At 40.6% G+C, this 26,424-nt stretch overlaps 1 protein-coding gene across 6 annotated transcripts in view; it reads left to right on the top strand.

Annotated features, from left to right (window-relative positions):
- Positions 1-26,424, top strand: part of GRIK1 (glutamate ionotropic receptor kainate type subunit 1) — a 157,213-nt gene that overhangs the window by 2,828 nt on the left and 127,961 nt on the right. For 2 of the 6 annotated variants that reach the window (XM_083438601.1, XM_083438598.1), the window contains exon 1: positions 23,087-23,108. The exons of the other annotated variants lie outside the window; for them this stretch is intronic. In XM_083438601.1, the coding sequence (XP_083294727.1) occupies positions 23,102-23,108 (7 nt within the window). In that variant the 5' untranslated portion in view covers positions 23,087-23,101. Of the gene's footprint in view, positions 1-23,086; positions 23,109-26,424 lie in introns of those variants that run through there. 6 annotated transcript variants of the gene reach the window in all.

Raw genomic sequence — 26,424 nt, 5'->3', positions numbered from 1 at the left:
GTCAAGTGAGACAGTGAATACCAAGTATCAAAAGAAACGGAAGCAGACACTGGGGAAAAGCAACAAGAAGAATACATGACTCAAGCAGGATTCCCAAACATGTTTCTTTTTGCTGACTGAACTTGCATAGCGAAGTGGCTAACAGATGCATGTTAAGTTTGTCCTTTAACCAGGAAACTTTGAGACTATCTCAGAGATTTAATGCTTTGTAACTGTGAAGAAAGGCCTATTAAATGGAAAGGAATTCAGTTATATCCATAGGCATATGGCTGTATAATTTGAATTAAGCTCCAGGAAAAATTGTTCTCATGCTGATAGGATCTCTCTCCTACAAAACAGGCAAGATGTTCCTTGCAAGTCAAATGGGACTTGATGATGCTGAGTATTTCGTATCTTTCTTTTGTGAGTACATAACAGTTTTTTGTATAGGAAAATGCCTATATCTCCTCCAGTCTGAATAGTGCTTTATAACATGAGAGCACAGTGCAGTAGCAATATAATAAAGGGGGAAAATGCTGCAGGGACATATGCATTTAAAATTAAATGCAGCAATAATCCTCATACAGCCATGCTTCTGTGAACCTCTGAGACCTCTGGGTGTAGGGCGGTATATAAATTCAATAAATAAGAATAAGAATGTTTCTGAGATCAGCCATGGGAAACTGTCCACACTAGACAGTGTTCTGTAAGAACCTACATGCAAACATAAGTAATGGAAAGAGCCCATAATATGTCAAAGGGTTATCTTGGGTGTTGTTCCTGAAAGGCCTTCACTTGAATCCTATCTAACCTTGATCCTGAGAACTCATATGCACTCTACCTACATGAATAATCCTTGTAAAGTCAATGAGCTCCCCTTTGTGATTAAATGGAAGCTTGATGCGTAATGGGAATATGTTCAACAGTGTGTGAGCTGCTTTAGAGAATGCACATCAAGAGGGGCTTAGGATGCAATCTCGGAACTAGTTACACTTAATTATTGCACTGAAATTGTTGTGGAAACTATATCAGATTATGGAAGATGAAAATGGCAGACCAGCAGCCCTAATTCAGCTTAAATTGCTGTGCTGCATCTGAAGCCTGATTTCATTCTTAAGGAGCATTCTTAGCTTGCTAGCTGGAAAATCTGTCCTTTTTTCGTGTAGTAATGCACAATTAACACTGACCCTTATGGCTTCTATAGGGCTATATTGTGCAAGAAGGCAGAAAGGGGCTTTGTGTTTTTCCTGTTCTTCTTCTATCCACTCAAGAATGATACAAAGACCCTGCTATGGCTCATCTGTGCTACACAGAAATTATGGGAGAAACACGGGAACATGAACCCTTGTAGCAACTTAAGTTATGGTCCCAGGGTTGCATTAACTCTTCTGATGTAGCACTAAAGTAAGGAGCTATCAGGATGATAGCTTGAATCTCTGCACTCCAGAACCTAGAAAGAAGCATGGACATAATACAAAACCATAGTCTAGTGTTGCATCACAAGCTTGCTCCCCCATTCCTTCTCGCTCTTCAGTGTGGCTGTGAGAAGATGATGGGAAACGTCCACTTCCATTTACAACTATACATAATTTGTTTTGTCCATATAAGAACAAACTCTGGTTGTTTTAAAGCATGATTTGTCCAAGCAAACAATAGTCTCCGATCCTGGCTTCAGATAAACTAGGGATGGGAAACCTATAGCCCACCAGATGTTGTTGCGCTCTAACTCCCATCGGCTCCAGCCAGCACATCCAATAGTCAATGATGATGATTTGTTGTACAGCAGCATCTGCAGGGATGAGCCATAGTGAAAACTAACCAAATTCCCAGTAAAAATAAAATGATAATCAGCAGTATGTTGAAAACAGAAGCAGATGCTTATAATCTCTTCTTGGCCAGATCAGATGAAGAGTGTTGAGTGGGGGTTTGGGGTAGGGAATATACTTGTGTACCTCACTAAAAGGTATATTGTGCCGAATTTCTCAAGACTGTACACCACAGCGTGACATCATATGGTTAGTAACTTAGCAGGAATTAGTCTACTATAGGAGTACTTTGATGTTAAGGTCCCTCAGGTATGAAAACTGACAGCATTAACAGATGGGAACATCTTCTTCCCCAAACTGACAAGGGGAATTTCAAAGAGTGAGCTTCATAGCTTCCATTTCCCCTCATATGATGAATTCTTGTGAGTCTGTCCTATTGTATTTCTTAAGAAGGGATATCTCTTCCTGTTCTTTGACACATGGCAGAGCAGGCTGCAGTGCAGAAACTGTCCATACATTCAACAATTGATTGTTGTTCCATTTATCTGCAACATCTTGAACCAAAGTACTTCTTCCCAAATACTGTAAGTTTTTAAAAACTGCAAACAAACAAAGGTAGAGCAAGCATTGCTGCAATTGGGTTTCAGTTGGTGGAAGGTGTATTAGCTGCACTTCCAATGTTGCAATTTTGATCATGCTGCGGTTGCCATGTCATTATTACTTATTAGAATCTGGTCTTGGCTTTTAACTTCAGGAGCTGGTTTTGAATTATCTGCACCCATGAAAAGATACAGCTGCATGCTTTGATTCTCTCCTAGAAAAAAATATTTTCTTTTTATCTTTATTTTCTTATTACACTGAAAATATATGTTCTCCTGTCTATATTGATTAATAAATCTCTTCTTATTTAAGTGAGTCTGTTTTCTGCCAGAATCCACTTAGCAGGATTTGCTAAAGATTGCAATTATGTCTATTGCTTGGTTAAGCTCCTGGGAAAGTGTTCATTTGGGAATGTGGTGTGGAAAGGAATTGAAAGGCATGCAGCACAATGCTGTGCGTGTTTAATCTAAATTAAGTCCCTATGTGTTCATAGGTTCAATCCTAGGTTCAGTGAGATTTACAGAGTGACAGGGATAACACTCAGCAATAAGGCAAAGATCTGCAATCTGAATTAATTACTACCAGTTGGTGACATCAGGGCCATGTTGGTGTGAAATAAATAATCACCAAGGATATTGACATTATTCAAAGTATCTGTATGATGAGTTTAGTATCGGAGTTAAAACTGGGATCAGTGTTCAAGCTACCAATGACACCTGGGTGTTCAGGGCTAAGGTGAGGAATAAGCAGCCTCCGAAACAGCTCATTTCTATGCCACATACATTTGCATAATGTCTACATGCCTTATTCTACCACTAGAACTTTTGTTACAACTGTGAGTGCCAACCAGGCAGAGGGCCTTCTCGGCAGTGGTACCCTCCCTGCAGAACACCCTCCCATCAGATGTCAGGGAGATAAAGAATTAAACAACTTTTAGGAAACATCTGAAGGCAGCCGTGTTCAGGGAAGTTTTTAATGTCTGACATTTTATTATTTTTTATATATCGCTGGAAACCACCCAGAGTGGCTGGGGAAACCCAGCCAGATGGGTCGGGTATAAACAATAATAATAATAATAAATTCACAAATGCCTATTGGCAGGTGCTTATGACATCATAGAAAGCACTAATAACTTATCCCCTCTGCATACTATATCCTCTCTAGGCATTCAGTATCAGACCTCATAGACTGGAGTTGGCAAACTCCATCCACAATCTAACCATGTTCATTTGAATGTCTGCAAAGGACTCTGGATGTATGACTGTATGTATGTAGAGCTAGCTATATGTAACAAAGACTGAGCAAATGGTTGCTTCTGTTTCCCTGAGGAGCCTGAGAGATGGGTGATTTGTCAACATCAGCAACTGAGCCCACAGCTAGGCAATGATTTCTACTCAAATCTCTTAATGTCCAGTTTTCTCTTATTCAACAAGACTGGCTCCATCAGTGTGGAAACTACTATTGACTTCAGCTGAATTGTACTTATACTGGTTTATATATATATAAAAAACCTACTGAAGTGCAATTATTAAGGATGACTAACTTGAGAAAGGGGTTAACTTAATATGAATATTGTCATAGGAGGTGGTGAGATCATGCAAAGTTCTTAAAGGTAAAGGTACCCCTGCCCTTACGGGCCAGTCTTGACAGACTCTAGGGTTGTGCGCCCATCTCACTCAAGAGGCCGGGGGCCAGCGCTGTCCGGAGACACTTCCGGGTCACGTGGCCAGCGTGACATCGCTGCTCTGGCGAGCCAGAGCCAGACACGGAAACACCGTTTACCTTCCCACTAGTAAGCGGTCCCTATTTATCTACTTGCACCCGGGAGTGCTTTCGAACTGCTAGGTTGGCAGGCGCTGGGACCGAACGACGGGAGCGCACCCCGCCGCGGGGATTCGAACCGCCGACCTTTCGATCGGCAAGCCCTAGGCGCTGAGGCTTTTACCCACAGCGCCACCCACATCCCGCAAAGTTCTTAAGGTAGTGTCAATTATTGTTCTTATCCTTGGTTTAGTTTTTGGGAAATTTCATACCCATTTTTCCAAGCACTAAGTCAGTGCAGTATACACTGAATAAAAACTCCTCGGAAATGAAAGGTTCAATTGTGTGATGCAGTCTCAAACTACTATACCCCCAATTTACTGGGAAGTTGTCCTGTACAAGCCCCATTGAAGTGAATTTGTAAAACTCCATTCATTTCAAAGACTACTGATGCAGGCAGCTTCTTCTGAAAACCTTACTGAAATGGAAGAAAATTGCACTGGAATAGAGGATCAGAGACTTACTTCCTCTATACATAAAGAATGAACTGGCTTTTTGACAATATAACATTTTGATTTCAGTGGGTTGCTGACTTTATGATTTCCAAGAACATGTTACAAAAGCTTTTCCTTTGATGTATGTGCTCGCAATGCACTCCACAGTAATAGCAGAAATGTTATCTTTATATGCACACACACTCATGTGTATTACCAAAAAAAGAGAGACCAAGTTCATGAACCCAATAGATTTGATTTGATATCCAAGAATTTTCATTTTCTGTAGTGAGAAGAACATCAAGACTTTATCAAACAGTTCATGAGGCTTTGATGAGATTAACTAGTGGATGATACAACCTGACCCCTCAAAGTGAAAATGTACATGCAGAGCTCATGTCACAGAGCTCCAGCTGTTGCGGTCTTTGCATAAGAAGATGTCCACCGTAGTCCCCTTGTCCCACTCTTTCATCTCTCTGTCATCACTGTTCATCAACTTGCCCTCTCTATTGGCCTCCATCTGTAGAGCTGTCCAAAAGCAGAGGACAAGGTGGGTGGAAGCAATTCCTCCTCTGTTCACTTCTCACTTGTTTAGAAGAGCCAGATGAATCAGTAGTGATAGGAAGGATATTGTACAATACATCAAAAATAAAATAAGCAAGAAAATACAATTAAAAACCATGCAGCATCTAGCACAACATATTACAATGGCTAGAGCAGGGAGAAAAACCATTAAGTGGTCCACCAAGATGCTCAGCAATTTTCAAGGCATATTTGAGAACTAGGTGAACAGAGCATCCTTGAAAGGGGCTGGCTGGCACCCTGAACAGGAACTCTCCACTCTGCCGTATAACATTTTTTGCAGGCCCAACTTGACTACAATGACGTTCACTCTTGTGCTTTTTCACTGATTAATGCCAACATGTTAATCAATCTTGCAAGAGGCATCTTATTACGGTTTTATATATGTGTGTGAGAATTAGTGCCTTTATCATTGCCGTCTTAAAACCCATGGTTACAAATATATATTTACACCAGATAAATAAAAGGCAAATGTCCTGAAAATATAGTAAACACATATATTTATCAGTTATGTGAATTGATACTGATTGATAGCTTTGCTTGTACCAAAATGCAAACATCCGTTTAGCCAAATGAGGATATGATGATGCAGGGATTAGAAAACACCTGCTGCATCACATTTGATTATTCTAGAATATCTGCTTTTGAATGAGCAGGAAGAAAAATGCCACATTCTTTTGAAATCCATATGCAATCAAAGAGCTATGTTTTTCATTTTCAGACAAAAAGTGGCAATCTGAGTTTTATATTCCAGAGTCCATCACCTGCAGGTTAATTGTGTTGTAATGTGTTTAATTTACAACATCTTCACTTAAATTACAAACCTGTTACAAAAGCCCATTGATTGACTATTACAGTTGGAAGATGAATAGTCGTGTGACCAACAGCTTCCATTGAGATTCTGTGTAACCACTGTAAAAGAAATACATATTGTTATCAATCACATATACTCCAGTCCAGCAGACAAAGTGGTATCCTCTATGGGGCAAGTATGACTACACAATTCCAGTCCCCTTACTGGCAAGCGCACTTGCACTCCTCAGTTTCAGAAGCTGCTGCAGTTCTTGCAGGAGGAAGTTCTCCTGTTTGCCTACCACTGGAAGAGAGCCCGGAGATGGCTATTTGTACCACGCCCAGGCTGGGGATGCACATCTGAAGGACTCAGTTTGGAATCTTGCCTTCACCTTTGATTGGGTACAACAGTATATCTTTCTCCTGTGTAGATTAGGTTACCTCATGTGGAATTCCAGCAGTCAGAAATTGAACCCCCCTCCCCTGAAATATGTTGTTCACATGTGTTCTATTTTAGACTCCATAATATACAGCTGGGCAATGCATTTAAGAGGGAAACCCCAAATCTTAGTGTTTTAAAGACAGACCACACCAGCTGTTGTGATGCTCAGCTGTAGGTAAGCTAGAAAACCAGCAGTGTAAGGTGCAACTAAGGCACTAGTCTCCAGGTCTGGTTCCTTAGGGGAATCTGCTATGCAGAGAGAAGAGAGCAGAGGGTATCGGCTGGGCATGCAAGATGCAAACAAACTGCTGCCCTGGCAAACCCAAATCTGACATGGAAGATTTTATCGCCCTTTCAGGTCATGAAAAAGTTCCTTTGGTTGGAAGAATTAATATGGAGCCCAAGACAACTTAATAAATGCTGGGAACCCTTTCATCGGCAGCTCTGAGTGGCTTGGCACAAGGACAAGGGAACACGGAAACAGAGGTTCAAGTCTCTAGCCCCAGAGACTCCTGTAACTGTTGTTATGGATCACCCTGATCACCCTGAATATAAATAGAAACGACATTTTTATTTAAAATGTATGTATACAGCCCTTCATTCTATTCAGAATTTCAAGGCACGGTCTCATCTATTTAGTAGTAGTAGTATTAACCTCAGTTTTTATCCTGCCCTTCCAAAGGAGGCAGTTGTGCAACATCATAAATAAAGCAATATTTTAAAAAATGGAATTAAACACTAAAAACATATTTTCATTATTTATACATAGTTGCTGAGCATACCAATTGCCTGGATGCAGAGAAATGCTTTCAGGCAACATATAAATGATGGCAGTATGGGAGACAGCATCACTTCAGTAGGGAGGGAATTTCATAATCAGGATGCTGCCTTTTGTGGGTTGTTGCTCTCTGGGCCATAACTACCACCAAAATTGGGTTAAACATAATAGGAAAGTGAGGGGTGCAGGTGAAGAGCCCTCCTAAGTATGTTAAAGTATGTGCTAGCAATATGCTTGGATAAATAAAAATGTTTAAGCTTGGCATAGAAAAGCTTCCAATGTGTGAAACCAGGTGAGCCTTTAGCAGGGATGGAGACCGATGGATGGATGGATGGATGGATGGATGGAGAGAGACGACAACTAACACCCTGGACCACTGGCTATGCTGACGGGGGATGATTGGAAGTAGGAGGGAGCTACACTCCACTCCTGCTTTATAGAATACATTTATCTTGGCTATTCTAGAGCTTTTGTTCTAGCAGCTGAGGGCTATGTGAAATTCTATGATGGGCTGCAAAAAGTTGGTTGGGACACTGGCTCCCTCTGTTGCTCCTTCCCACATGCTGCTACCTTACATAACACTCATGTGAATTACATATCGGCTAAAGCTGAGTGCCAATGGACACTACAGCTTCAGCATAATGGTGAAGAGGTGACTCCCATATGCTACTATTGAAAGCTTGCAGTGAAATTGTGTGCTCTGCTGCCAGTGTGCATAGGATTAGACTTTAAGAGCCACACTTTATCAAATATGTTTGTAATTTCCAGAGGGGATAACTGCTGCATTAATAGTTAGCTTGTCTAGTTATTTTTCAATTTTGGTTTACTTTTCTGATTCTTACTGTGGATACTAGTCTCTTCAGGGGATTCGAATATTCATCTCTGATATTTTCTATGCAACTCTCCGGAAGCCAGCAAAACTGAAAAGGTCTTCATTTGCAACTGTTCCTGTTTCTTATAATTTGAATATGGTGCCTGATATTCTTCCATTACCTGCACTTTAGATCAGTTCACATAATATTTAGTCATCTTCCACTTATTTGTATAACTTTTTAAAAAGTTGGTCTCAAAGCTGTTGATAGAAAAAAGAAAATAAATATAGTAATAGCACAATGGTGGATGGAAGACTTAATGTTTACTAAGTATTGACTCTTGATATAAAAGCTTTTCTATTGTATTGTCAGAAAAATTAGCACAGCGGCTGAATCTTTGCGGAGAAAAGGCAGAATCAGAGTCCATTCTGGCAGTTTGGTGGGACATTGTCGCATATGTGACTAAAAACAGATGTACCCATTATGCCCCTGCTCAATATGAGTCTTTCTGCAAAACCTCTTTTCCTCCTTGTTTATCTGACATGCTCTTTCTTCCCTCCCTTCCTCTGCTAGTCTGAGTACCTGAAAAGACAAAGGAGACAATTGATTTGATGGTGGGGTTTGTTGATGCTTTGTTCTTTTCCTTTGTTGTATTCTTACTGTCTGCAAATGATTCCCCTCCCCCCACAATAACCACAATACATAATAAAAGAAATGATATAACCACTATGTAATAGTGACAAACATGGCCAAAACATCCAGGTAAAAGCCCTCTCTTTTGTCCAAGACTCTTATAGTCACCCCCAGCCCTCAGCTCACTGGAAATATCAACCCTAGCTTCAAAGAGAAAGCAAAACCACCACAAGGAATTTCAGATAGCCTACCTTCCAAAAACAGAGACTCTTCTTTCACCAGAGTCCCATGTCCTGAGCCAAGAAAGGTCACTCATTCTCATGTACATTAGTTCCAGTTCCCTCATGAATCTCCTCTTTCTCCCCAGCAAATTCTGTAATGCTGGGCAATCACAGCAGCTCCCATGATCATGGCATTAGCCTCTCAGCCAACACAAGGATGGCTGGCTTAACTGAGCAAGCATACCAACCGGCAGGGGAGGCCACTTGAGATGAAATGGGAATGCGCAATGTTCCATGATCATCTATTCCGTCCACAGGTCCCCCACTTCTGCTGGAATGCCACCCCTTTTGCCAATCTTGGTGAGAGCCAGGGCAGTTCGGAAGGTGTTGTCACCTGTCGTGCACAGGAACAGCCCCTCTCATCAAACTCAGTGAGAGCTAGGGCACTCCAGAAGATGGAAGCAGTGGGGAAGGCAGGGCGCCACCTCTTGTGCTTCTACCACCTGAGGCGGGTGCTTCACCTGTCTCGGCAGTGGGCTGGCTCTACCAACTAGTTCCATCAGTACTGCTTAAATAATGTCTTGAGCCAGGTCCCAGGGCTGAGCTGAGGAACTGCTGCACACTATTTTGTCTAATAGTTGTGTTTGGCCACATGAATATGTGTCCTCCTGCCCAGGTATATTCAGAACTGGCCATGAAGATGTATTGCAATAATAAGATACACTGGAAATGTTGGGTGAGAAATCAGGCCTCTGCTTTTTTCTCAGCTTTGCACCAGCATGTAAACAGCATCCAACAATTTCTGGCTCTGACAGATTCCATGCTTTGCTATAGTTTCATAGCAGTCAATCAGAAGACTTGGTGCTTTAGGAAATTCTGATGTGAGAGAGGTCTTTCTTCAGGTAATTTGCTTACTTGAGCTTGTAATTTTATTTCAGCATAAAAATGAATGAATCAAAGAATTGGCAAGATGTTATTCCTTGGAGGTTTGTGCCTTGCTCTGCTGTGGTATTGAAACATGGGTGAATTTCAGATTTATGCAAAAGGCAACCACTTAGATTCCAATTAAATCCAAATGGTCAGTAATTAGCTCTTGTTTTAAAGCCTCTCGGGAATTCTAAAAGAAACAATCTTCAGAAGGAGCAGCAATTAGGGAATGATGCTAGATTATGCTTAAATTCCTTTAAATTGCATTAAAACTTGAGTTCTTCCTGAAAGATAGAAACCATTTCAGTAACTGGAAAATATATGGATAGGAACAAAATATATAATTGTTTGCAATGTGCATTCAGATTTATAAAAGATAATCTGAAGACTAAATGGCATACAGAACTGAACATTTCTTGTCCTCGGTGGCTCACGCTATAGTCAATGCCTTTGCTGCAACATGAAGGCACAAAGGTTTGTCCCGCAAGCTCCATAAGTCATTAATTAATGCACAACCAAATTCCTCACCTTACAAATGACTCATAAAGGTTGAAAACTGCCCAATTTCTTGCCATTTCCACCCCAATTATTGACTGTGTCATTCTCAGCTAAATGGAGTATACCTTTTAATCAATACAAGGCTCCATCTGCGCAATACATTTAAAGCAGTATGGAGTCCCCATACTGGGATCCTGGGAACTATAGTTTGTGAAGCATGCTGACAGATGTCAGGAAACCCCCCTGTTTTGTTCACAGAGTTACAATTCCCAGAAATCCCTGGAATTAGAAATTGATTCTTAAAGCACTCTGGAATTATAGCCATGTGAGAGGGAATAGGCACCTCCTAACAACTCTCAGCACCCTAAACATACTTCAGGTCCCAGGATTCTTTGGGGGAGCTATAACTATTTAAACCGGTATGGAAATACATAGTGTAGATAGGGCCAAAGTTGTTTGTGGCTTATGACTGCAGTGGCTGATGTGTTGCTTCTTTTGATATGTAACTATCCAAGTCCTGAGGTCATCAATGGGGACCCTTCTCCAAGTGCCCTTGCCACAAGAGAAAGGGGTTGCTTAGCAATGGCCTTTGGGTTATGGAATGCCGCCCTCAGAGAGCTGGGTCAGGCACATACTGTACTATAATGTCCTTTCAGCACCAGGCATTTCACACACCTTTTTAACCGCCATGCTTTTAATTTCCGGCATCGTGTGGTATGTTCATGCATCGGCTCAACTCCATGGAAATGGTTTATTTATTAGTTGCTGCTGCTTATGATTTTTGGCTTCCCTCTCTGATATTAAAGTACAATTTTTACCATTGCTGCTGTGTAGAGGAGGTTCTTGATGTAGATTTTTAAATGTTTTTATCATTTTTTGTATGCTGCCCAGAGTATGTATGCATGTGTGTGTATATATGTGCATGCGCACACACACACACACACACACACATGCACACGTGCACACAAATATATATGTGTGTTAACCTAAAGCAATGTGCCTGTGGTTTCCAGGCAGTCACCAGCTTGAGCCTTCAGAGGATACCCTGGGTTCATATACCTATGCATGCATGCAATATATGAATATATGTGTGATCTCTCTCTCTCTCTCTCTCTCTCTCTCTCTCTCTCTCTCTCTCTTTCACTCTCCCTCTCTCTCCCTCCCTCCCAGGTTTTCCATATCATGCTTAGTGTCCCACTTCTGCAAATAATTTCACACGCAATCAATACTGAAAACACTTCTCCTAATTTTCCCTATTCAAAGGGCAATTGTTTTCATCTCCCATGCCTGCTATAAAACTAAGTACATTCTGTTTATACTGGTGGAGGACGACCTCTTCGGTGTTTTCCCTCCCCTCTTCATTATGGACTATTTTGTACATACTGTTCAGTAATAAAGCTTAAATCTTTCCTCCCCTCCAAGTATTTTAAGCAACTCCCTTTAATCTTCTTTTCTCAGAAAGGCTTGATTTGACTGACTGGTCCAGAGATTGTTCAGCAGTTTAAAAAAAAAATCCTGTCCAAAGAACTGATTAGTTTTACTGCATAGCTTTGGATCTGTGACCTCGAAGCCCAGTTTGTCCTAGTTTATGGAGAGTTTATGATTTAGGAAAGGGAACGTTCCTGTTACCTTGCTTTCGCCTTTCTCTGCTGATGCAAATAAAACTTTACAGTAATAGTGTTGTTTAAAATCAAATGTTTTAAACAACGGGCTTATAAAAATAATGACCAGCTGCCTCTATAAATCATAAGTGATTGTATCAATTTGCCAGTGGAGTGAATGGGAATTGTGCAAAAACACTCAGGTGAGCAATGCAGCGAATAGTTGCTGCACTGCTCCTTTGTGACTCTTGTTCATTTCATATGGAACAGTTCCCAGTGGACTGCATTCACTGTAGCTAGTATTTCTTTTTTCTTTTTCTTTTTAAATTGTGTGTGTATGAGTATGAATACTGAAGGAAAAACCCAACTACTTGTATTTGCAGCCAGAAAATTATGGAGGGTGTAAGAACCTTTTCCTGTTTTTACTCTTGTTTCTGACAGTCTATCCAGAATTTAAAAGGAAGGGTTAAGCATGCAGTCAGCTCACTCCCATTGAAGTCAACAGGCTTTTAATGGGCTTGAGCTTCAAGTATCTTACTATCCCTATCTTGTTTGTTCTGACAATGGCCTTAAGAAGTCGATCAGCATAGTTGTTCTTTTACAGAAGGGTGACTGTGGTGGAAGGAACTCCAGATCAAGAACCACTTCTCACATTATATCTTTTAGATGTACACCAAGTGTGTGCCTAAAAGTGTGAAGTATGAATGTGGTAAACTTGCCTTTGAAAACATGTGCACTTTGTGGCAAACCTACTTGTTTTGGGGCAATGTATAAAATGGCCTAATGTTTGTATACTCCATTCACTGAAACATTAAGACCTCAAAATTACTGTAAACAGTATATGATGCTTTGATTCTGCTATGATAACACTAGTTATTTTGTGACGCTAGTTCCATGGAATCTTGATCTGAAGAGTAGAACATATTGCCAATGGAATGAAGTTAGTTACTGTAGCAACTGTATCACATTTGTATACCTCTGTAGTGCTCTCCACGTGTTACCATTAAGTGTTAAGGAAACGTGTGAGAGGTCACCACTATCTATTCCAGGGTTCTAAACTTATGGAGGACCTCAGCAAATACATTTCAGGCAGTTGTCTTCCACTAGTAGTAGAGTGATGGAAAAAGCAACAAAGGATTGCAGCAGCAGCAGAAGAAGAGTTTGGATTTGATAGCCCGCTTTATCACTACCCGAAGGAGTCTCAAAGCGGCTAACATTCTCCTTTCCCTTCCTCCCCCACAACAAACACTCTGTGAGGTGAGTGGAGCTGAGAGACTTCAGAGAAGTGTGACTAGCCCAAGGTCACCCAGCAGCTGCATGTGGAGGAACGGAGACGCAAACCCGGTTCCCCAGATTACAAATCTACTGCTCTTAACCACTACACCACACTGGCTCTCAAGACAAGAGAGATTCAGCACATTGTTCTCTGTTGCCTGACCCTGTGATTTCTTAATGCTTAATGGTAGTGCAGGAGGAGAGCTTGTTTGATTGTGGTAATCTGTGTAGATAATAGGCTTCTACAGATGGACTGATCCATTCCTATGGGTACATTAGCCTTCAAACAGAACTTTAGCGATAATTTAGTTATTTAAGATACATCTGGGGTCTGGGTCAACTCCAATTAAAACTGATAAAACGGAGCTTCCCAATTTTATTCATGTTGCAGCTGAAATGGGCCTATAAGGAATTATTTGGGCCTAATGAGGAATTATTTGGCACCCTTTGATGCAAAGTAAGCTAGCTGCCTTTCAAAAATAAATATTTTACCAGAACAAGCAATGTAATTCTACTGGGCAGTTCTTTCCAATATTTGAAGAATCAGCATAGAAAAAGAGTGCTCTGATGGTGTTTCCTGCTTGGCAGGGGGTTGGACTCGATGGCCCTTGTGGTCTCTTCCAACTCTATGATTCTATGATTCTAAGAAAGCGAACAAGTAAGAAAATGAAAGGGAACAAGTGAGAAAATGAAAATGAATGAATAAGAAAAGAAAACTCAGAGTTCTCCTGGATAGCTCATTTGGTAGAACATGAGACGCCTAATCTCAGGGTTGTGGGTTCAAGCCCCACGTTGGGCAAAAGATTCCTGCATGCAGGAACACACACACACACACACACACATTCTTCAAGTGGGGCAGTTATAGCTGCAGAGCTAGTGAAGCAACTAGAGTGAGAGAAAATCAAAGGGCAAAATGGCCCACCAGCTGATTTCAGAATCTTTCTTTAACATTTACTCAGAGGATGAAGGAAGCTATGCAGTTGTGGGCATAGCTGAGTGACAGACCACATGCCAAGATTTCTAGGTTCAATGAATGGAATCCTTTTTGTCTTATTGAAAAAGGATAGTAAGTGGTAGATCTAGAAGAACTATTGCTAGAGTCAACAGTACAGGTTAGACAGAATTATGCTATGACTTAATTTGTCTGCTTCATATGTTAAGTCACAAAACTTGCTGAGTTAGAAAAAACAATCGGCCATCCAGTACAAATTCTTCTTTACTTGTTATTATTGGCCTTTATTGGCATAAGTTTAAACAATAAAATCATACAAAGTCATCCAAATACAATAATCCAAACACATACAATATATAAAAGACTAGACAGCCACCCTTGAGTAAATCAGGCAACTTTAGATTTAGCTTTAAAAATCTCAGCTAAATACCCCAAAACAATCTTGGTAGTTTTGGGAGTATCATCCCTCAACAAATATTGGATTACAAATTCTTTGTAAATCAATATTTTATGCTGTAAGGGGAGTCACTAGGAGATCTCTGTAAAGGGTGTTGAGAAGAGGGCAATCCAAATTTATGTGATATATTCTATGTGGTATTTTCTGGAAGGGCTTTGTTGTTTGTTTGTTTGTTTGTTTGTAAAAAACACCTTCCAGACAAATCAGAGGAAGGAAATGTATTTAGATGAGCTAGCATAAAAGCTCTGTGATGCAATGGAGTATCTAAATTATAAAAGTAATTAGGCATTATTCCATGGTGGGGCTTGAATCCTAAGTAAGCAGATGAACATACAAAAGGCTGGGAGTTTTTGGATTTCATGGTCTAGTGGTCTCTGCTTGATGAGAGAGAAGATTTGTGACTCATCCGATAGAAGAAGGGAATCTATTGCAATCCCTATTTGCCTGAGTTTGAGGGTAATATCAGAAAACCACATAAAATTATGTGTATCTCTCAATAAAGAAGTTAGTAAACTTTTTGGGTATGTATTAAAAGGAATATTTAGCCATAATCCAGCCCCTAGATTTCAAGAGATGCTGGCCTAGCTCTGCACACAAAGCCAAGTAGGAGACGCAATTTGGAGCTCCTAGAATTTGTCGGAAGAAGGATGCCTGTACACCCTCTTTCTTTACTTGAAAGACCATTCAGCGTAGAGTTGGACTGTGGTGAAAATTCCTCTGGATGACTTAAGCAACCAAACCACAGGAAAGAATAGAGAAGGCATATTAGAGTGTCCTAATGTTGTTCATATTATAAACAAAATCACTCAAATCCAGAAATGTCTATGCCCCCAGTAGGCAATGAATGTTAGAAGAAAACATCACCTCTGTTTATTTGCTTACTGCTCATAGTCAAGAGAATGTGTTCCTTCCCCTCCATTCATTGTGGTTGGCCCAGGCTGGCCAAGTGGCATCTAGTTTGGAGACCAATGGCTGAAAAGTAGAACAATAATAGAATATAAAAATAGGCCTTTTAATTAAGGTCAGTAAGATATGTTGCCCATAGCTTTTCCCCTCATGACTAACACTATGTGGGAGAAAGCTTCTTCACATTAATATTTTATATGCAAATTTTTTTATATGTGCCTGTATGTGAAGTCCTTAGATGGAGCTGATTGTATTTTAGAATCTGACCTCATGTGAAGGGAGAACTTTGTTGTGTGAAGCAAAATGCATTTCCAGTATTTAGACCATTGTCTGGAAAAAGATACAGATCCCCCTAGGAACATAAATTGGCTGTGGCTGTGCTACAAGAAAAAAATCAAAGATGATGGTGATATTTGGTGGAAACTAAATAATGACCTGTACCCTATTGAAATTCATGATGTACCTTTTCTCCTGGTTCTTGTTAATTAGAATGTTCCTCCTTGTATTTTTTCCTTTTTGCATCTCCTACCTACTCGAGTGTAGAGTTCTTCAGTCTCAGCTCAACACCGACTCATTCCCCTGAAACCTCATTAGAAGCTTTCTTTCTTTCTTTCTTTCTTTCTTTCTTTCTTTCTTTCTTTCTCTCTCTCTCTGAACTATCAGTTTGGGCACAGAGGGTTTTTCACCCATCCATAGCCGCTTGATTTTCTTTGTACCAAACCACCCAGAACTCAACAGTGGTGTAGCCAAAGATGAATAAAAATTGATTTGTTTCCAATAACAGCTATGTTCAAAAATTTCATTTTCCATCTAAATTGTTTACTCATCAGCTGGAAACATAGAAGAAAAAGTTAAGAGTACTTTGCCCAAGATGCATTTTAATATAGGCAAAAAAACTGCTACCAGTACCCCACCTCTTCTAGCCTTATCTGCCACTCTAAATTGTATACTTGCTTCACTGAGCAGAATAAAGATATTTCTGAACCATGCTTATTAAAGGATGTAGATTTTTCACTTCGGAATGAAGAGCCTGTCTTACACATCAGTAGTTGATTACATCCTTCCCACACCCAAAGTTTGTCATGCAAGGTAGAGGCATCAAAATACTGTATTTTTCTGTGTATAAGACTATATGTCCCCCCAATTTTTTAAAATTTAAAATTGGGGGTCATCTTATACATGGAATGTTGCAATTATTTATTTCTTAATTTGGGGCTCAAAAAATAGGAGTCGTCTTATACATGGAAAAATACGGCACTCGCATTAGGCAGTGTGCTTTAATAGATCCAGGCAATTATGTCATTGGGAGAAGTTATATGTGTGAGATGATATATAGACCTCTATTTGTAACCCTTTGCCTCCTTGTTGTGGTTCTAATAAGAGATTATGTGCGCCCTGGTGGCAATTGGGAAATAACTCTGTCATTTGGTCTAATTGGAGCTTTCCTCCACTAATGCATATTGCAGGTATGAGGGGCCCAATTCAGAAGGGAGTAGAGCGGGGACAAAGAGTTAAAGCACTCCCCCATGCAAGGGCCCTGTTTCAGATCAGTTATGAAAGAAGAGGCTTGAATTAAATGGTGAACTACGTGGTAAATGTCACATGTAGTTGGGCCCTTAGAGTAGTATTCAACTAAGGCTGGATCTAGACACATCAAAGAAGCGTTTCAGTTAAACTCATACAGGGAAATCTGGTTGGGAAACATGGGACTCCACAACGCCATCTGGTGTCACTGTTGTATATCACATATATAATGCATATATAGTGGTACCTCGGGTTAAGAATTTAATTTGTTCTGGAGGTCTGTTCTTAACCTGAAACTGTTCTTAACCTGAGGTACCACTTTAACTTATGAGGCCTCCCGCTGCCGCCGTGCCACCACCGTGCGATTTCTGTTCTCATCCTGAAGTTCTTAACCTGAGGTACTATTTCTGGGTTGGTGGAGTCTGTAACCTGAAGCGTCTGTAGCCTGAAGCATCTGTAACCCAAAGCATCTGTAACCCGAGGTACTACTGTAAAACACTTTCTTTACCAATCTAGTTGAGTCCCAGATTTTACTCAGAGGAGACCTATTGAGCTTAACGGACTTAACTTAGTCATTGATTTCAGTGAGTCCCCTTTGAGTAATGCTGAGTTGGATACCACCTTTAGGTCTCTTGTCTATGCACTAATTCTGTGAAGCAGCTTTAAAAATAAGATAAAGTTCTTTGGCATTATTTTACAAAAAAGATGTGAGTGTTGCTAGATACTCTCTTCCCCCTCTTATACAATTTCAGAGTGTACTTGCATCCAAGCAAACCATTCAGGTCTTTTAAAAATGTCAACGATGGGCAAATGTTCCACAAATGTGTCCCCTAGCCTCACAATCAGGACATTCCCCTCAGTTTGTGGTGAAATGTTTCATCTCTTTTCCTTTCATGCATCCCATCTCCCTAGAGGTCAGAAATCTCATTTTACTCAGGCCGGTGATAAATTATTCAACTGAAGTAAGTAGAGAGCATAAGGATAAAAGTCATCTTCAACAGACTTATTTACACACTCGGTTGTCCTGAACTAATGTGGTTTTTGCCTCATCGACTTGAGAAAAGGGACTCTAATCATATGTACATTAAGTAATGTTAAAACAGGCAAATAAGGAATTTGTTTCTTGCTGAGCACCTGCATTTCAGTGCTTGGGGGCAAGGTGATCATTCACAGGTTCTGTTTCCATTGAAGCAGAACTTTAAGCAAGTGGCCGTAATTTTACTGATAACTCTTTTCAAAGGAAAGCACGAGGCGAAAAAGAAATTATGATTTAAAATATTGAAGATGACAGCCATCTCTTTGATATGCCTCATTTAACAGTAAAAGTTAACAGACAAGTGTCATGGGACTTTCCCTGTCTCTGATTTACTCGGGAGTTTTTGAGAGTAACTGGAAAAATCCATCGTTAGAGCTTTTTTGGCATTATCATTGCTTTGACATTTGGTTTAACATGATTATAATTCTTTGTAGGGCCTGGCAGTAAAACAGATAGGAGTTTTCTGCCAGATCTTGTTCCTCCACATGTAAAGTGATTTCTGTTTTGTTCTTTCCCCTTTAAGGCTTTTTTTTGGGTATAAAAATATGAAAATGTCAACATGGATCTGCGGTTCTCAAATTTGAGTTTTCCCACAGGTCACTTAATGGCGACTGTGATCATTTATGATGGGGTGGGGATATCGCCACAGGGACTCTTTACCTTTACATTACACAGTGATGAAGCTTTTTGGCAAATGCATTCCCATATAACCTGACTGAAATTTCATTGCTATTTTGGAGATCCTAGAGTTGTTTACAACTTATTGGGGCAACTTCTCTGGAGGTATTCACAAGGGATCTTTCCTCCAAGAAGAAACCTATAACTGTGTAGCGACTTTTCGTGGATTTCCATTGCTGATAACTTTATGACAAGATTATCAAGATAATCAGAGCAGATTGTGCCACTGTTTTATTGCACTGTTCTGGGGGTGTTTGGGGAAAGGATACAACTATTGAACCTCCTAAGATGAAATTTGCATAGGAACTGAAACAGAGTAGTCGCAAAGGAAAGTCTGTGTGTACTCATAAGGAATAAACACAGTTTCGCTCACTAAAATTTGGAAAGGAAGCCAGTAAAAAATACACAATGTGCATTTTGCGTGACCCCAAAAATACTGCTGGAAAGTGATCTACATGCCTTTGAGTTACTGACAAATGTCCACAATGGGGATAAGTACAATCTGATAAAGCGGGGCCCTCTTAAAATTGTGCATGGAGACATATTTCTAGGAAGTTACTGTGCTATTCCATGTATAAGACTAGGTTTATTTCTTTAAAAATCATGCAAAAAATGGGGGTCGTCTTATACATGGGTTGTGCATAGGGTGGCTGTTTGATTGGTTGCTGCCGCAACTGTTAACGACTATTGTGCATGTTATTGGTTGCTGTGTCAATGGGTGATGTTGATTGGCTGATGCTGTAGCGATTGGGCAGTTGATTGGCAGCTTCTGCTGGCGAGGTGACAGATGAGAGGTGGATTTTGCGATGCGTGGGGGTGATCAATTTTCGGCAATCCTCCCCTTAAAAAAGCTCAACAACTCTGTGCCATCTCCCCCCATTTTCTTAAATGTGAGTCCCAAAAATAGGGGGCATCTTATACATGAGGGCATCTTATACACGGAAAAGTACGGCACATAGTTTTTGCTCAAGGGATGTTGTATAAATTGCAGCCTGGTTTATCTATTCTCAAATGAAGCCCCACTGTGTTTTATAGGACTTGTTCGCAACTTACGGTACATCAGATTGAAAGTTCTCCATTAAAAGGTACCATGTTTTACAGTAAAGCCAGAATTTGGGAACCTGGAGGCCAAATACTTTGTGCACATTAAGGTCTTTTTGTAAAACTGAATTCACTTTCTTACTGACAATTTATCAGTGTTTTAGAAAGTGAAATTTCATAGGCTTTTGGGAAATATAGGCAAAATACAGGAGCCAGCATATGAGTAAGATGTGCGGTGGTATCATGCAGGCCCCTTTCCAGTGATTCAGTGTTGCATCCATAGTAATACTCACTGTCTTGAACTAGGGACTCGGCTATACAGCTGCAAATATGTTTTAAGTGCATTATACAAAAGTAACACTAGATGGTGATAGTGAGCTAATGGTAAATTCAATATACGGTATATTTTAAAACATTATTTTAAAAAAGCATTTTCACAGTGATTTTTCCTATATATCTAGATTCAGCCTAAGTCTAGTGCGCCGAGTTCTTTAAACCAAACACTTATCACTGAGAGATACCTTTGTCTTGAATTCAACAAGACACACATGCTGAGTATTGCAACAATGGAACATAAAAAGAAGGAGACACAACATAGCAGTAACCTGCTCAGTTACTGTACTTTTGAAGTAGAGTCTCATCATCTTCAGTTTATTCTTGCATGGCCGTTGATTGTGATCAGTTTTCATGCTATGTAGATTAAAGGGCTGTGGTGTGCATTTTTCTGAATACTTACATATGTACACATCTAGTGTTTCATATCGCATCATGCTGCCGCATATTCAGTCGTTCACCGACCAGCTTTTCCAAATATTCTGTGAAGTTTCAGTTTGGCAGCAGTTTCCAAATTTTATAATAATTTCCAAAATGTCTGCGACTTCCAAATTCATAGGGCTTCATGTATAGTGACGGAGTCTGTAGAGAAATCTTGAAATGATCTCTCTAGAAACAATAAAAGCGCCATTAATTGCTGCTTGGTTGATTTATATTTTGACAAAAATATATTATTCCGACTGAAGGCAGCACCAGCTAATTTGTTGTTATTCATCCATATAATTAAAGCTCATTAAGATTCTCAACTTGAAAAGCTTTGAAGAACTAAAGGACAAAGCCCTGCCTACGTCTATGCCCCATCCCCAACTGGTGATTGTCAGGGATTGTCAGGGCTCTGAGGAGTGTGCAGTGGAGGCAGGGGTCCCCCAAGGCTGATCCAGGAGAAGGAGTCAGTGATTTATGGGCTTTTGTGTCACCTGCGAAGCAGGAGCCAAGGCTGGAGGAAGGGAGAGAGTCTGAACAATTAGAGATGAGGAAGGATGTGCAAGACATGTCAGAAGCAGAGGAAAGGACTGTTCCTGAGAGGAGTAGGCTGGGAGAATTCCCCCCACCCTCTTCCCCACTGTCTCCATGGACCAGGAGGGGCTTGAAGAGGCAGGCACAGCAGCAACATCTGTATTGGAGAAGGCATATGGCATTGTTGTACAGTCTATACCAGTGGATCCCAAACTCCCCACTCCCCACCCGTGGACCATTTGAAAACTACTGAGAATCTTGATAGACCACTTAATTATTTTTCTGCCTGATGAAGCAATTCAAATGTTAATACTATCAAATACCAAAAAAGAAATAAAAGAAGCAGTACAAATAATTTTAAAAACCAGGACGGCTGTTCTTTTTCAACTTTTATTTGCATTTTCAAAAACAGGAACAGAGTATATTTAACCCCCTCCCTTCCGCCGTCCAACTTCCAATTTCGTACCAAATACAGCATGTATACATACACCATATGACTTCCCTTCCTCACTTTTCCTGGTTCCTTTGCTTTTCTACTAAGTGTATTCCACATCTTTTTAATCATCCAATTTATTATCTATGAAATACTCTATCTATTTAAACTCTGCTGGATTTACTCAAGACCTGCTAAGCTATGTATTTGTCTATACTGGAAAAACCAGCACAGCTGTTTAATGTAATGGATGTGTCTTCTCCCATCTTCAGCCACTAACTCACAAACACATCACAGACTACCTGAATGAAATCTGTGGACTACTGGAGGTCGACAGACCAGTTTGGGAACACTGGTCTATCTGAGACAATGGGAAGGAACAAGCATTTCCCCAATAAGAGGCTGCCAACCATTACATTTGCACAGTTATGCAGCTACCAGTGCTGGATCAGGGAAGCTATATCACATTAGTGGTTAGACAGAGGGAATTCTCTTCATGCTACCCACTGTTTTTTTATTAGCTCTTTAAATGAACCATTTCCTAAGGGGCACTATTCCAGCCAGTAGTCTGATCAAATAACTCAATTTCAATCTCAATCCTTTTTTGGCATATATACAAGATTCTGAAAGGTTCAGTACAATAAAATCACTCAGCAAAATCTGCATCTAGCCATTAAAATACTGTTAATGAATCCTGATTGTGTGTTGCAGAAACCTGGCTACTCTCTCCATCTTATCCCCATCCTGGGTAAACATTAGGAAGGCTACCTTACATTTATCTGACTGCCACTCCCTTCTAACAACCAACTGATTAATGAACATATATTGCATTTGGGAAATCTCCCTTGCAGTATTGCCGAAGTTAGCGCATTCAGTCTCACTAGCAGGTACCCCCTGCGCTGATTCAGGCTGGTTAGATAGTAGAGATAAGTCGTTATTGGCTGTCCACATTGCACCATCCCCAAACTTGCACAGACGCTATTCCTGATTTGGCTACCAAGTTCTTGAAATTCCTTGTCTAACAATCGGCGTTTAATTATCTCAAACACAGGATTTCCCAATAAGCAGTACAGGGAGTCCAGTGAGATTCCTATCGGTTTAATTTTGTTCTCAGTCCCTCTTAATCCTCCTGATACTTGGTATTCAGCTAACATGGCCACAACAAGACTATGAGGTTCAAATCTGTAATGCAGTGACAACCAAAATTAAAATGTTAGCAGCCATGCTTTTGTTACTGAGAGTCTTTTGTTTGTTTCTAGACACAGGGCAATATAGGGGACACAGTTTGGTATACCAAAAATTTAAGCCGAATCCTACCTGGACATCTGCTTGGAAGCAAGTCCAAAGTTCTGTATGGCATTCGTATTGCAGTCTTCGTCTAACTGAATTCAATGTCAACACACTCAGTGTGTTAAATTTAGCTCTCCCTGATCTCTCCTCACCACTCTCTTTAGTGATATATGACCAATGGATCATTTTAAATATGTTTTCTGGAGAAGTTCTCCTCATGACGACCCTTTATGTCCATTTTCATTTTGCTTGCTTTTCTCTCACACTTGCAGCCCACCATGTCACAGTGGATTTTGCTTCATTGGTTGGATAAACTCCCTGGAGCCAACGGTCATGCACGGTAAAAACTAATCTTTTGTGAGATGATGTAATGGCTGGGGGGGGTTGCTAGATAAGTTCAGCCTTGGTGTCCCTGGTGTTTTGTCCCAAAGCACAGGCACATAAAGAGGATAAAGAGAGAAATTGGATAAAAGGCTAAAACTCCAGCTCATAATTCCTCCCCTCAGTGCTCTCAAGACAACAATGGAAGGTTGGCATTAATCTTACACAAACAGGACAGAACTGTATTTTTGCTCTTGCTTGCTCACACCTCTGCCTGCCATACTTTTCAGCCTACGTGGCACTCAATTAGAAACAGAACTACAAGGACTTTAGAGCATCTATGCTGTGAAACACAAATGCACGCCTCACAAATCCAAGCAAGATGGAAAGTGCCCGGAGATGTATAAAGCTTCAGGGAGAGCTCTGCTGTGAACTCTGCCATGTTATAGGTCAAGACTTGAACATTTTAGACATCTTCAGTGGTTGCATTTCATCAGAGTGCAGGAACTCTCTCCTGGCAATGGTGGATTGATTCATTGATCCTTCACTGGTGTCTGCATGGCCAACAGCTTCTTCCTGGTTAAGGAGCAGAAAAGGCACTGGTTCTTCCAGCTTATTCACGTAAAATGAAAATAATAAAACAATGCAGCTGATAAGTCTTTCTTACTTTTACAGGCCCTTCTAGAGTTTTATTCTTCAGCAATAGATAGCACAGAGGGCCTCAGCAGGCAGGGGAAACACCAGGTTGTTAGTGCAGATGACAGGATCTTTATAACAGGCAATCATGATGGCATTAGTGTTTATCCACTGCAGTGCGAGTATAAATCACAGCAAATGGGCTTTCCCTTGGAGTTGGGATCTGTTGTTTTATTCCTTCCCAGAAGCAAATGTTTATCCACCAAATCATCAATGTGTCAGCCATGGTTTATGCTTAGTCCAGGGAACTGTCTGCTGACTCTCTCCTTAGCATCACCAAGGGAAGACAAAGGAGCTATTACGTGTCTCACAGTGCCAGATATTCTCCAGCAGAGGAATTTCTAAGTTAGACTCCCTTGCAAATGCTAAATAGCAGAATCGGAACTGATGTAGTAGTTTGAATTAATCTTGGCAAGGAAAAAGACAATGGGCTGGTTCACACGTAATGCCCAGCCAAATGATGGCTTAGTGTGAGCATGCAAGGGTGAGGGTTCCTGGAGAGGAGATTGAAATTGCTGATTGCTCCTCAGTCTTGCTTTTGCTGTGATGCTGTAAGATGAGCCATAGTCTGGCATAGTGTGATGTGCAAACCAGGCTGATGGTTTCCTGCCCCATTCAAGTGTTAATTTACAGAGTTACTATTATTGTGATTGATGTCAAAATGATGCCAAGTGATTGGCAGGCGGTTGTCCTACCCACTTATCAAAGTTGGCCCATGACAGATAGTAATGTGGCCTGAGCCAAAAAAAGTTCCCCCCTAAGCTGGGGAGCAGACAGCAGTTCAGCTATGACTTCCTATCAGGGGTGAGCAACCTGCAGCCCTAAGGCTGCATAAAGCTTACCCTAATTACAAAAGCCCTCTGCAAGTTCAAACCTCGGACAAAAATGCCCTGTCTCCCTGTGTCGGCCCACTGGTCAGGGAGGGAAGGAAATAGTGAAAGGAATGTCACTCTTCTGACTCTGATTCTGTCCACTGCTGGGTTTGGCACCACTCTCAGCTGCCACGGGATCCCTGAAAAGTAACCCCTAAGGGAATTTGACCCTCTGTGGGAAAAAGAGTCCCTGTTCTATGCCGTATATGTCTGTGGCTGTGAAGAATTACCTTATTTTAAAGATCTCTGGCTTTTAAAATAAAAGTTACTCTCAAAATGACAGAATATTATCAAGTTCAAAATATTATGGACAAATGTAAGAAAGCAACCTCTTTTCCTCTGTGGTGCCTCTTTCGTCGCTTGTAACTTTCTTCCCAGAAAGTGAATTTGTCTTAAAAGCATTCCTCCCCCCACTCTTTTGCTGAGAGGGAGAACTTGTTCCTGCTGGGATTATCCTGCACTCAGTACTATTACATATGGTTGGACCTTCGTTATTTTTTTTTCTGACTAGAACAGAGAGCCACCAAAAGGCTAGATCACATTTCATGTTTTCCCCATCTCAGCCAGAGCAGCTGGAGGACAAAGTCCCAAGAACCTAACAAAATAGATTGCAGTTAAATGGAAAGCAGAAAACCAACAACCCGTTATCGATCAGGGTTTCTGCCTAAGACTTTATTTCTCTGCTTCAGCATGACAAAAGCAGAGTCTTTGCCCCCCGCCACAACTGTCAGTTGAGAAACTGCTGTGCGTGGCACAGAGCTTTTCCTCATACCATTCTGAAGAGCTTCCTTATTTTTTGGTCCATAGCTTTGAGCAACTTCAAACCAGCAGGGTTTTGGAAACGCTCCTAGCAATTCCTCTTCAGAAATTCACTTGTGCTGGAGCAAAAATATGCAGTGCACACCATGGAGTATATTCTCCTTTCCCGAAGATGTCAATATACAGCAGATTCTACCTTAAATTCAGCCACTTTCAACCTGGGTAGTTTCTTCAATGGGCACTAAGATCTTTACTCTTCAATGCAAACTCTTGTTGTTCCGAGTCATTTTGGTGTCTCTTATTTAGTCCAGTAGGCAGCTAGCTTTATGGCAATCGACTAAAAGTCCTAATCCACAGAAAGATGTTTAACAGTTTAAATTGAAGCTTGATTAATGGCTCGAGAAGATTATCAAAGGAGATTTAAGAGTAACCAAGGGTAAAATGAAGGACTTGAAATTATCATTCCTTTAAAAGGAATAATAAAGTGATCTGTTAGGATAGTCTAATGCTAACATTGAGGACCTACTGGTAATACACTAAGCACTTACACTGGAGTACTTTTCTCCAAATTAATTGCACCCCTGTAAGTGGCTGGTAAATCAGTCCGGTGTTTGTTTCAATCTAAAATTGCCTTGCAAGCTACTGTAAAGGTCAGCTTATATTTTACTATGAAATGTATACGACTAGGAATAATGGTTTTGCAGCGCCTGCATCCTGATACTGCTCCCCATGCTGCCAGTTGTTTTGAGATCATATCATACAACTATCTCTTGCCATGAAAATGTTCCCTCAGTTCTTGCATGGGAAAGTCAAGAGGTTTCCCTTGGTGCAATGTCTGAACCGCTGTTGTTGTTGTTGTTAGTTTGTTTAACATTGTAGAGATAAATCTATCAAGCATGTGCTCATTTATTTTGAGATTTTGCCCTATTCCAAGGGTAATTTAAAGCAATTATGCATATACATGAAGGATCTGTGCTCCCAAATGCTTCTCAATATGAGGGCCAAGTC

The sequence above is a fragment of the Podarcis tiliguerta genome (genome assembly GCF_965153285.1).
Source record: "Podarcis tiliguerta genome assembly, chromosome: 4".
Lineage (NCBI taxonomy): Eukaryota > Metazoa > Chordata > Lepidosauria > Squamata > Lacertidae > Podarcis > Podarcis tiliguerta.
The sequence above is the reverse complement of the archived record's forward strand: the minus strand, read 5'-3'. Positions and strand labels throughout refer to the sequence as shown.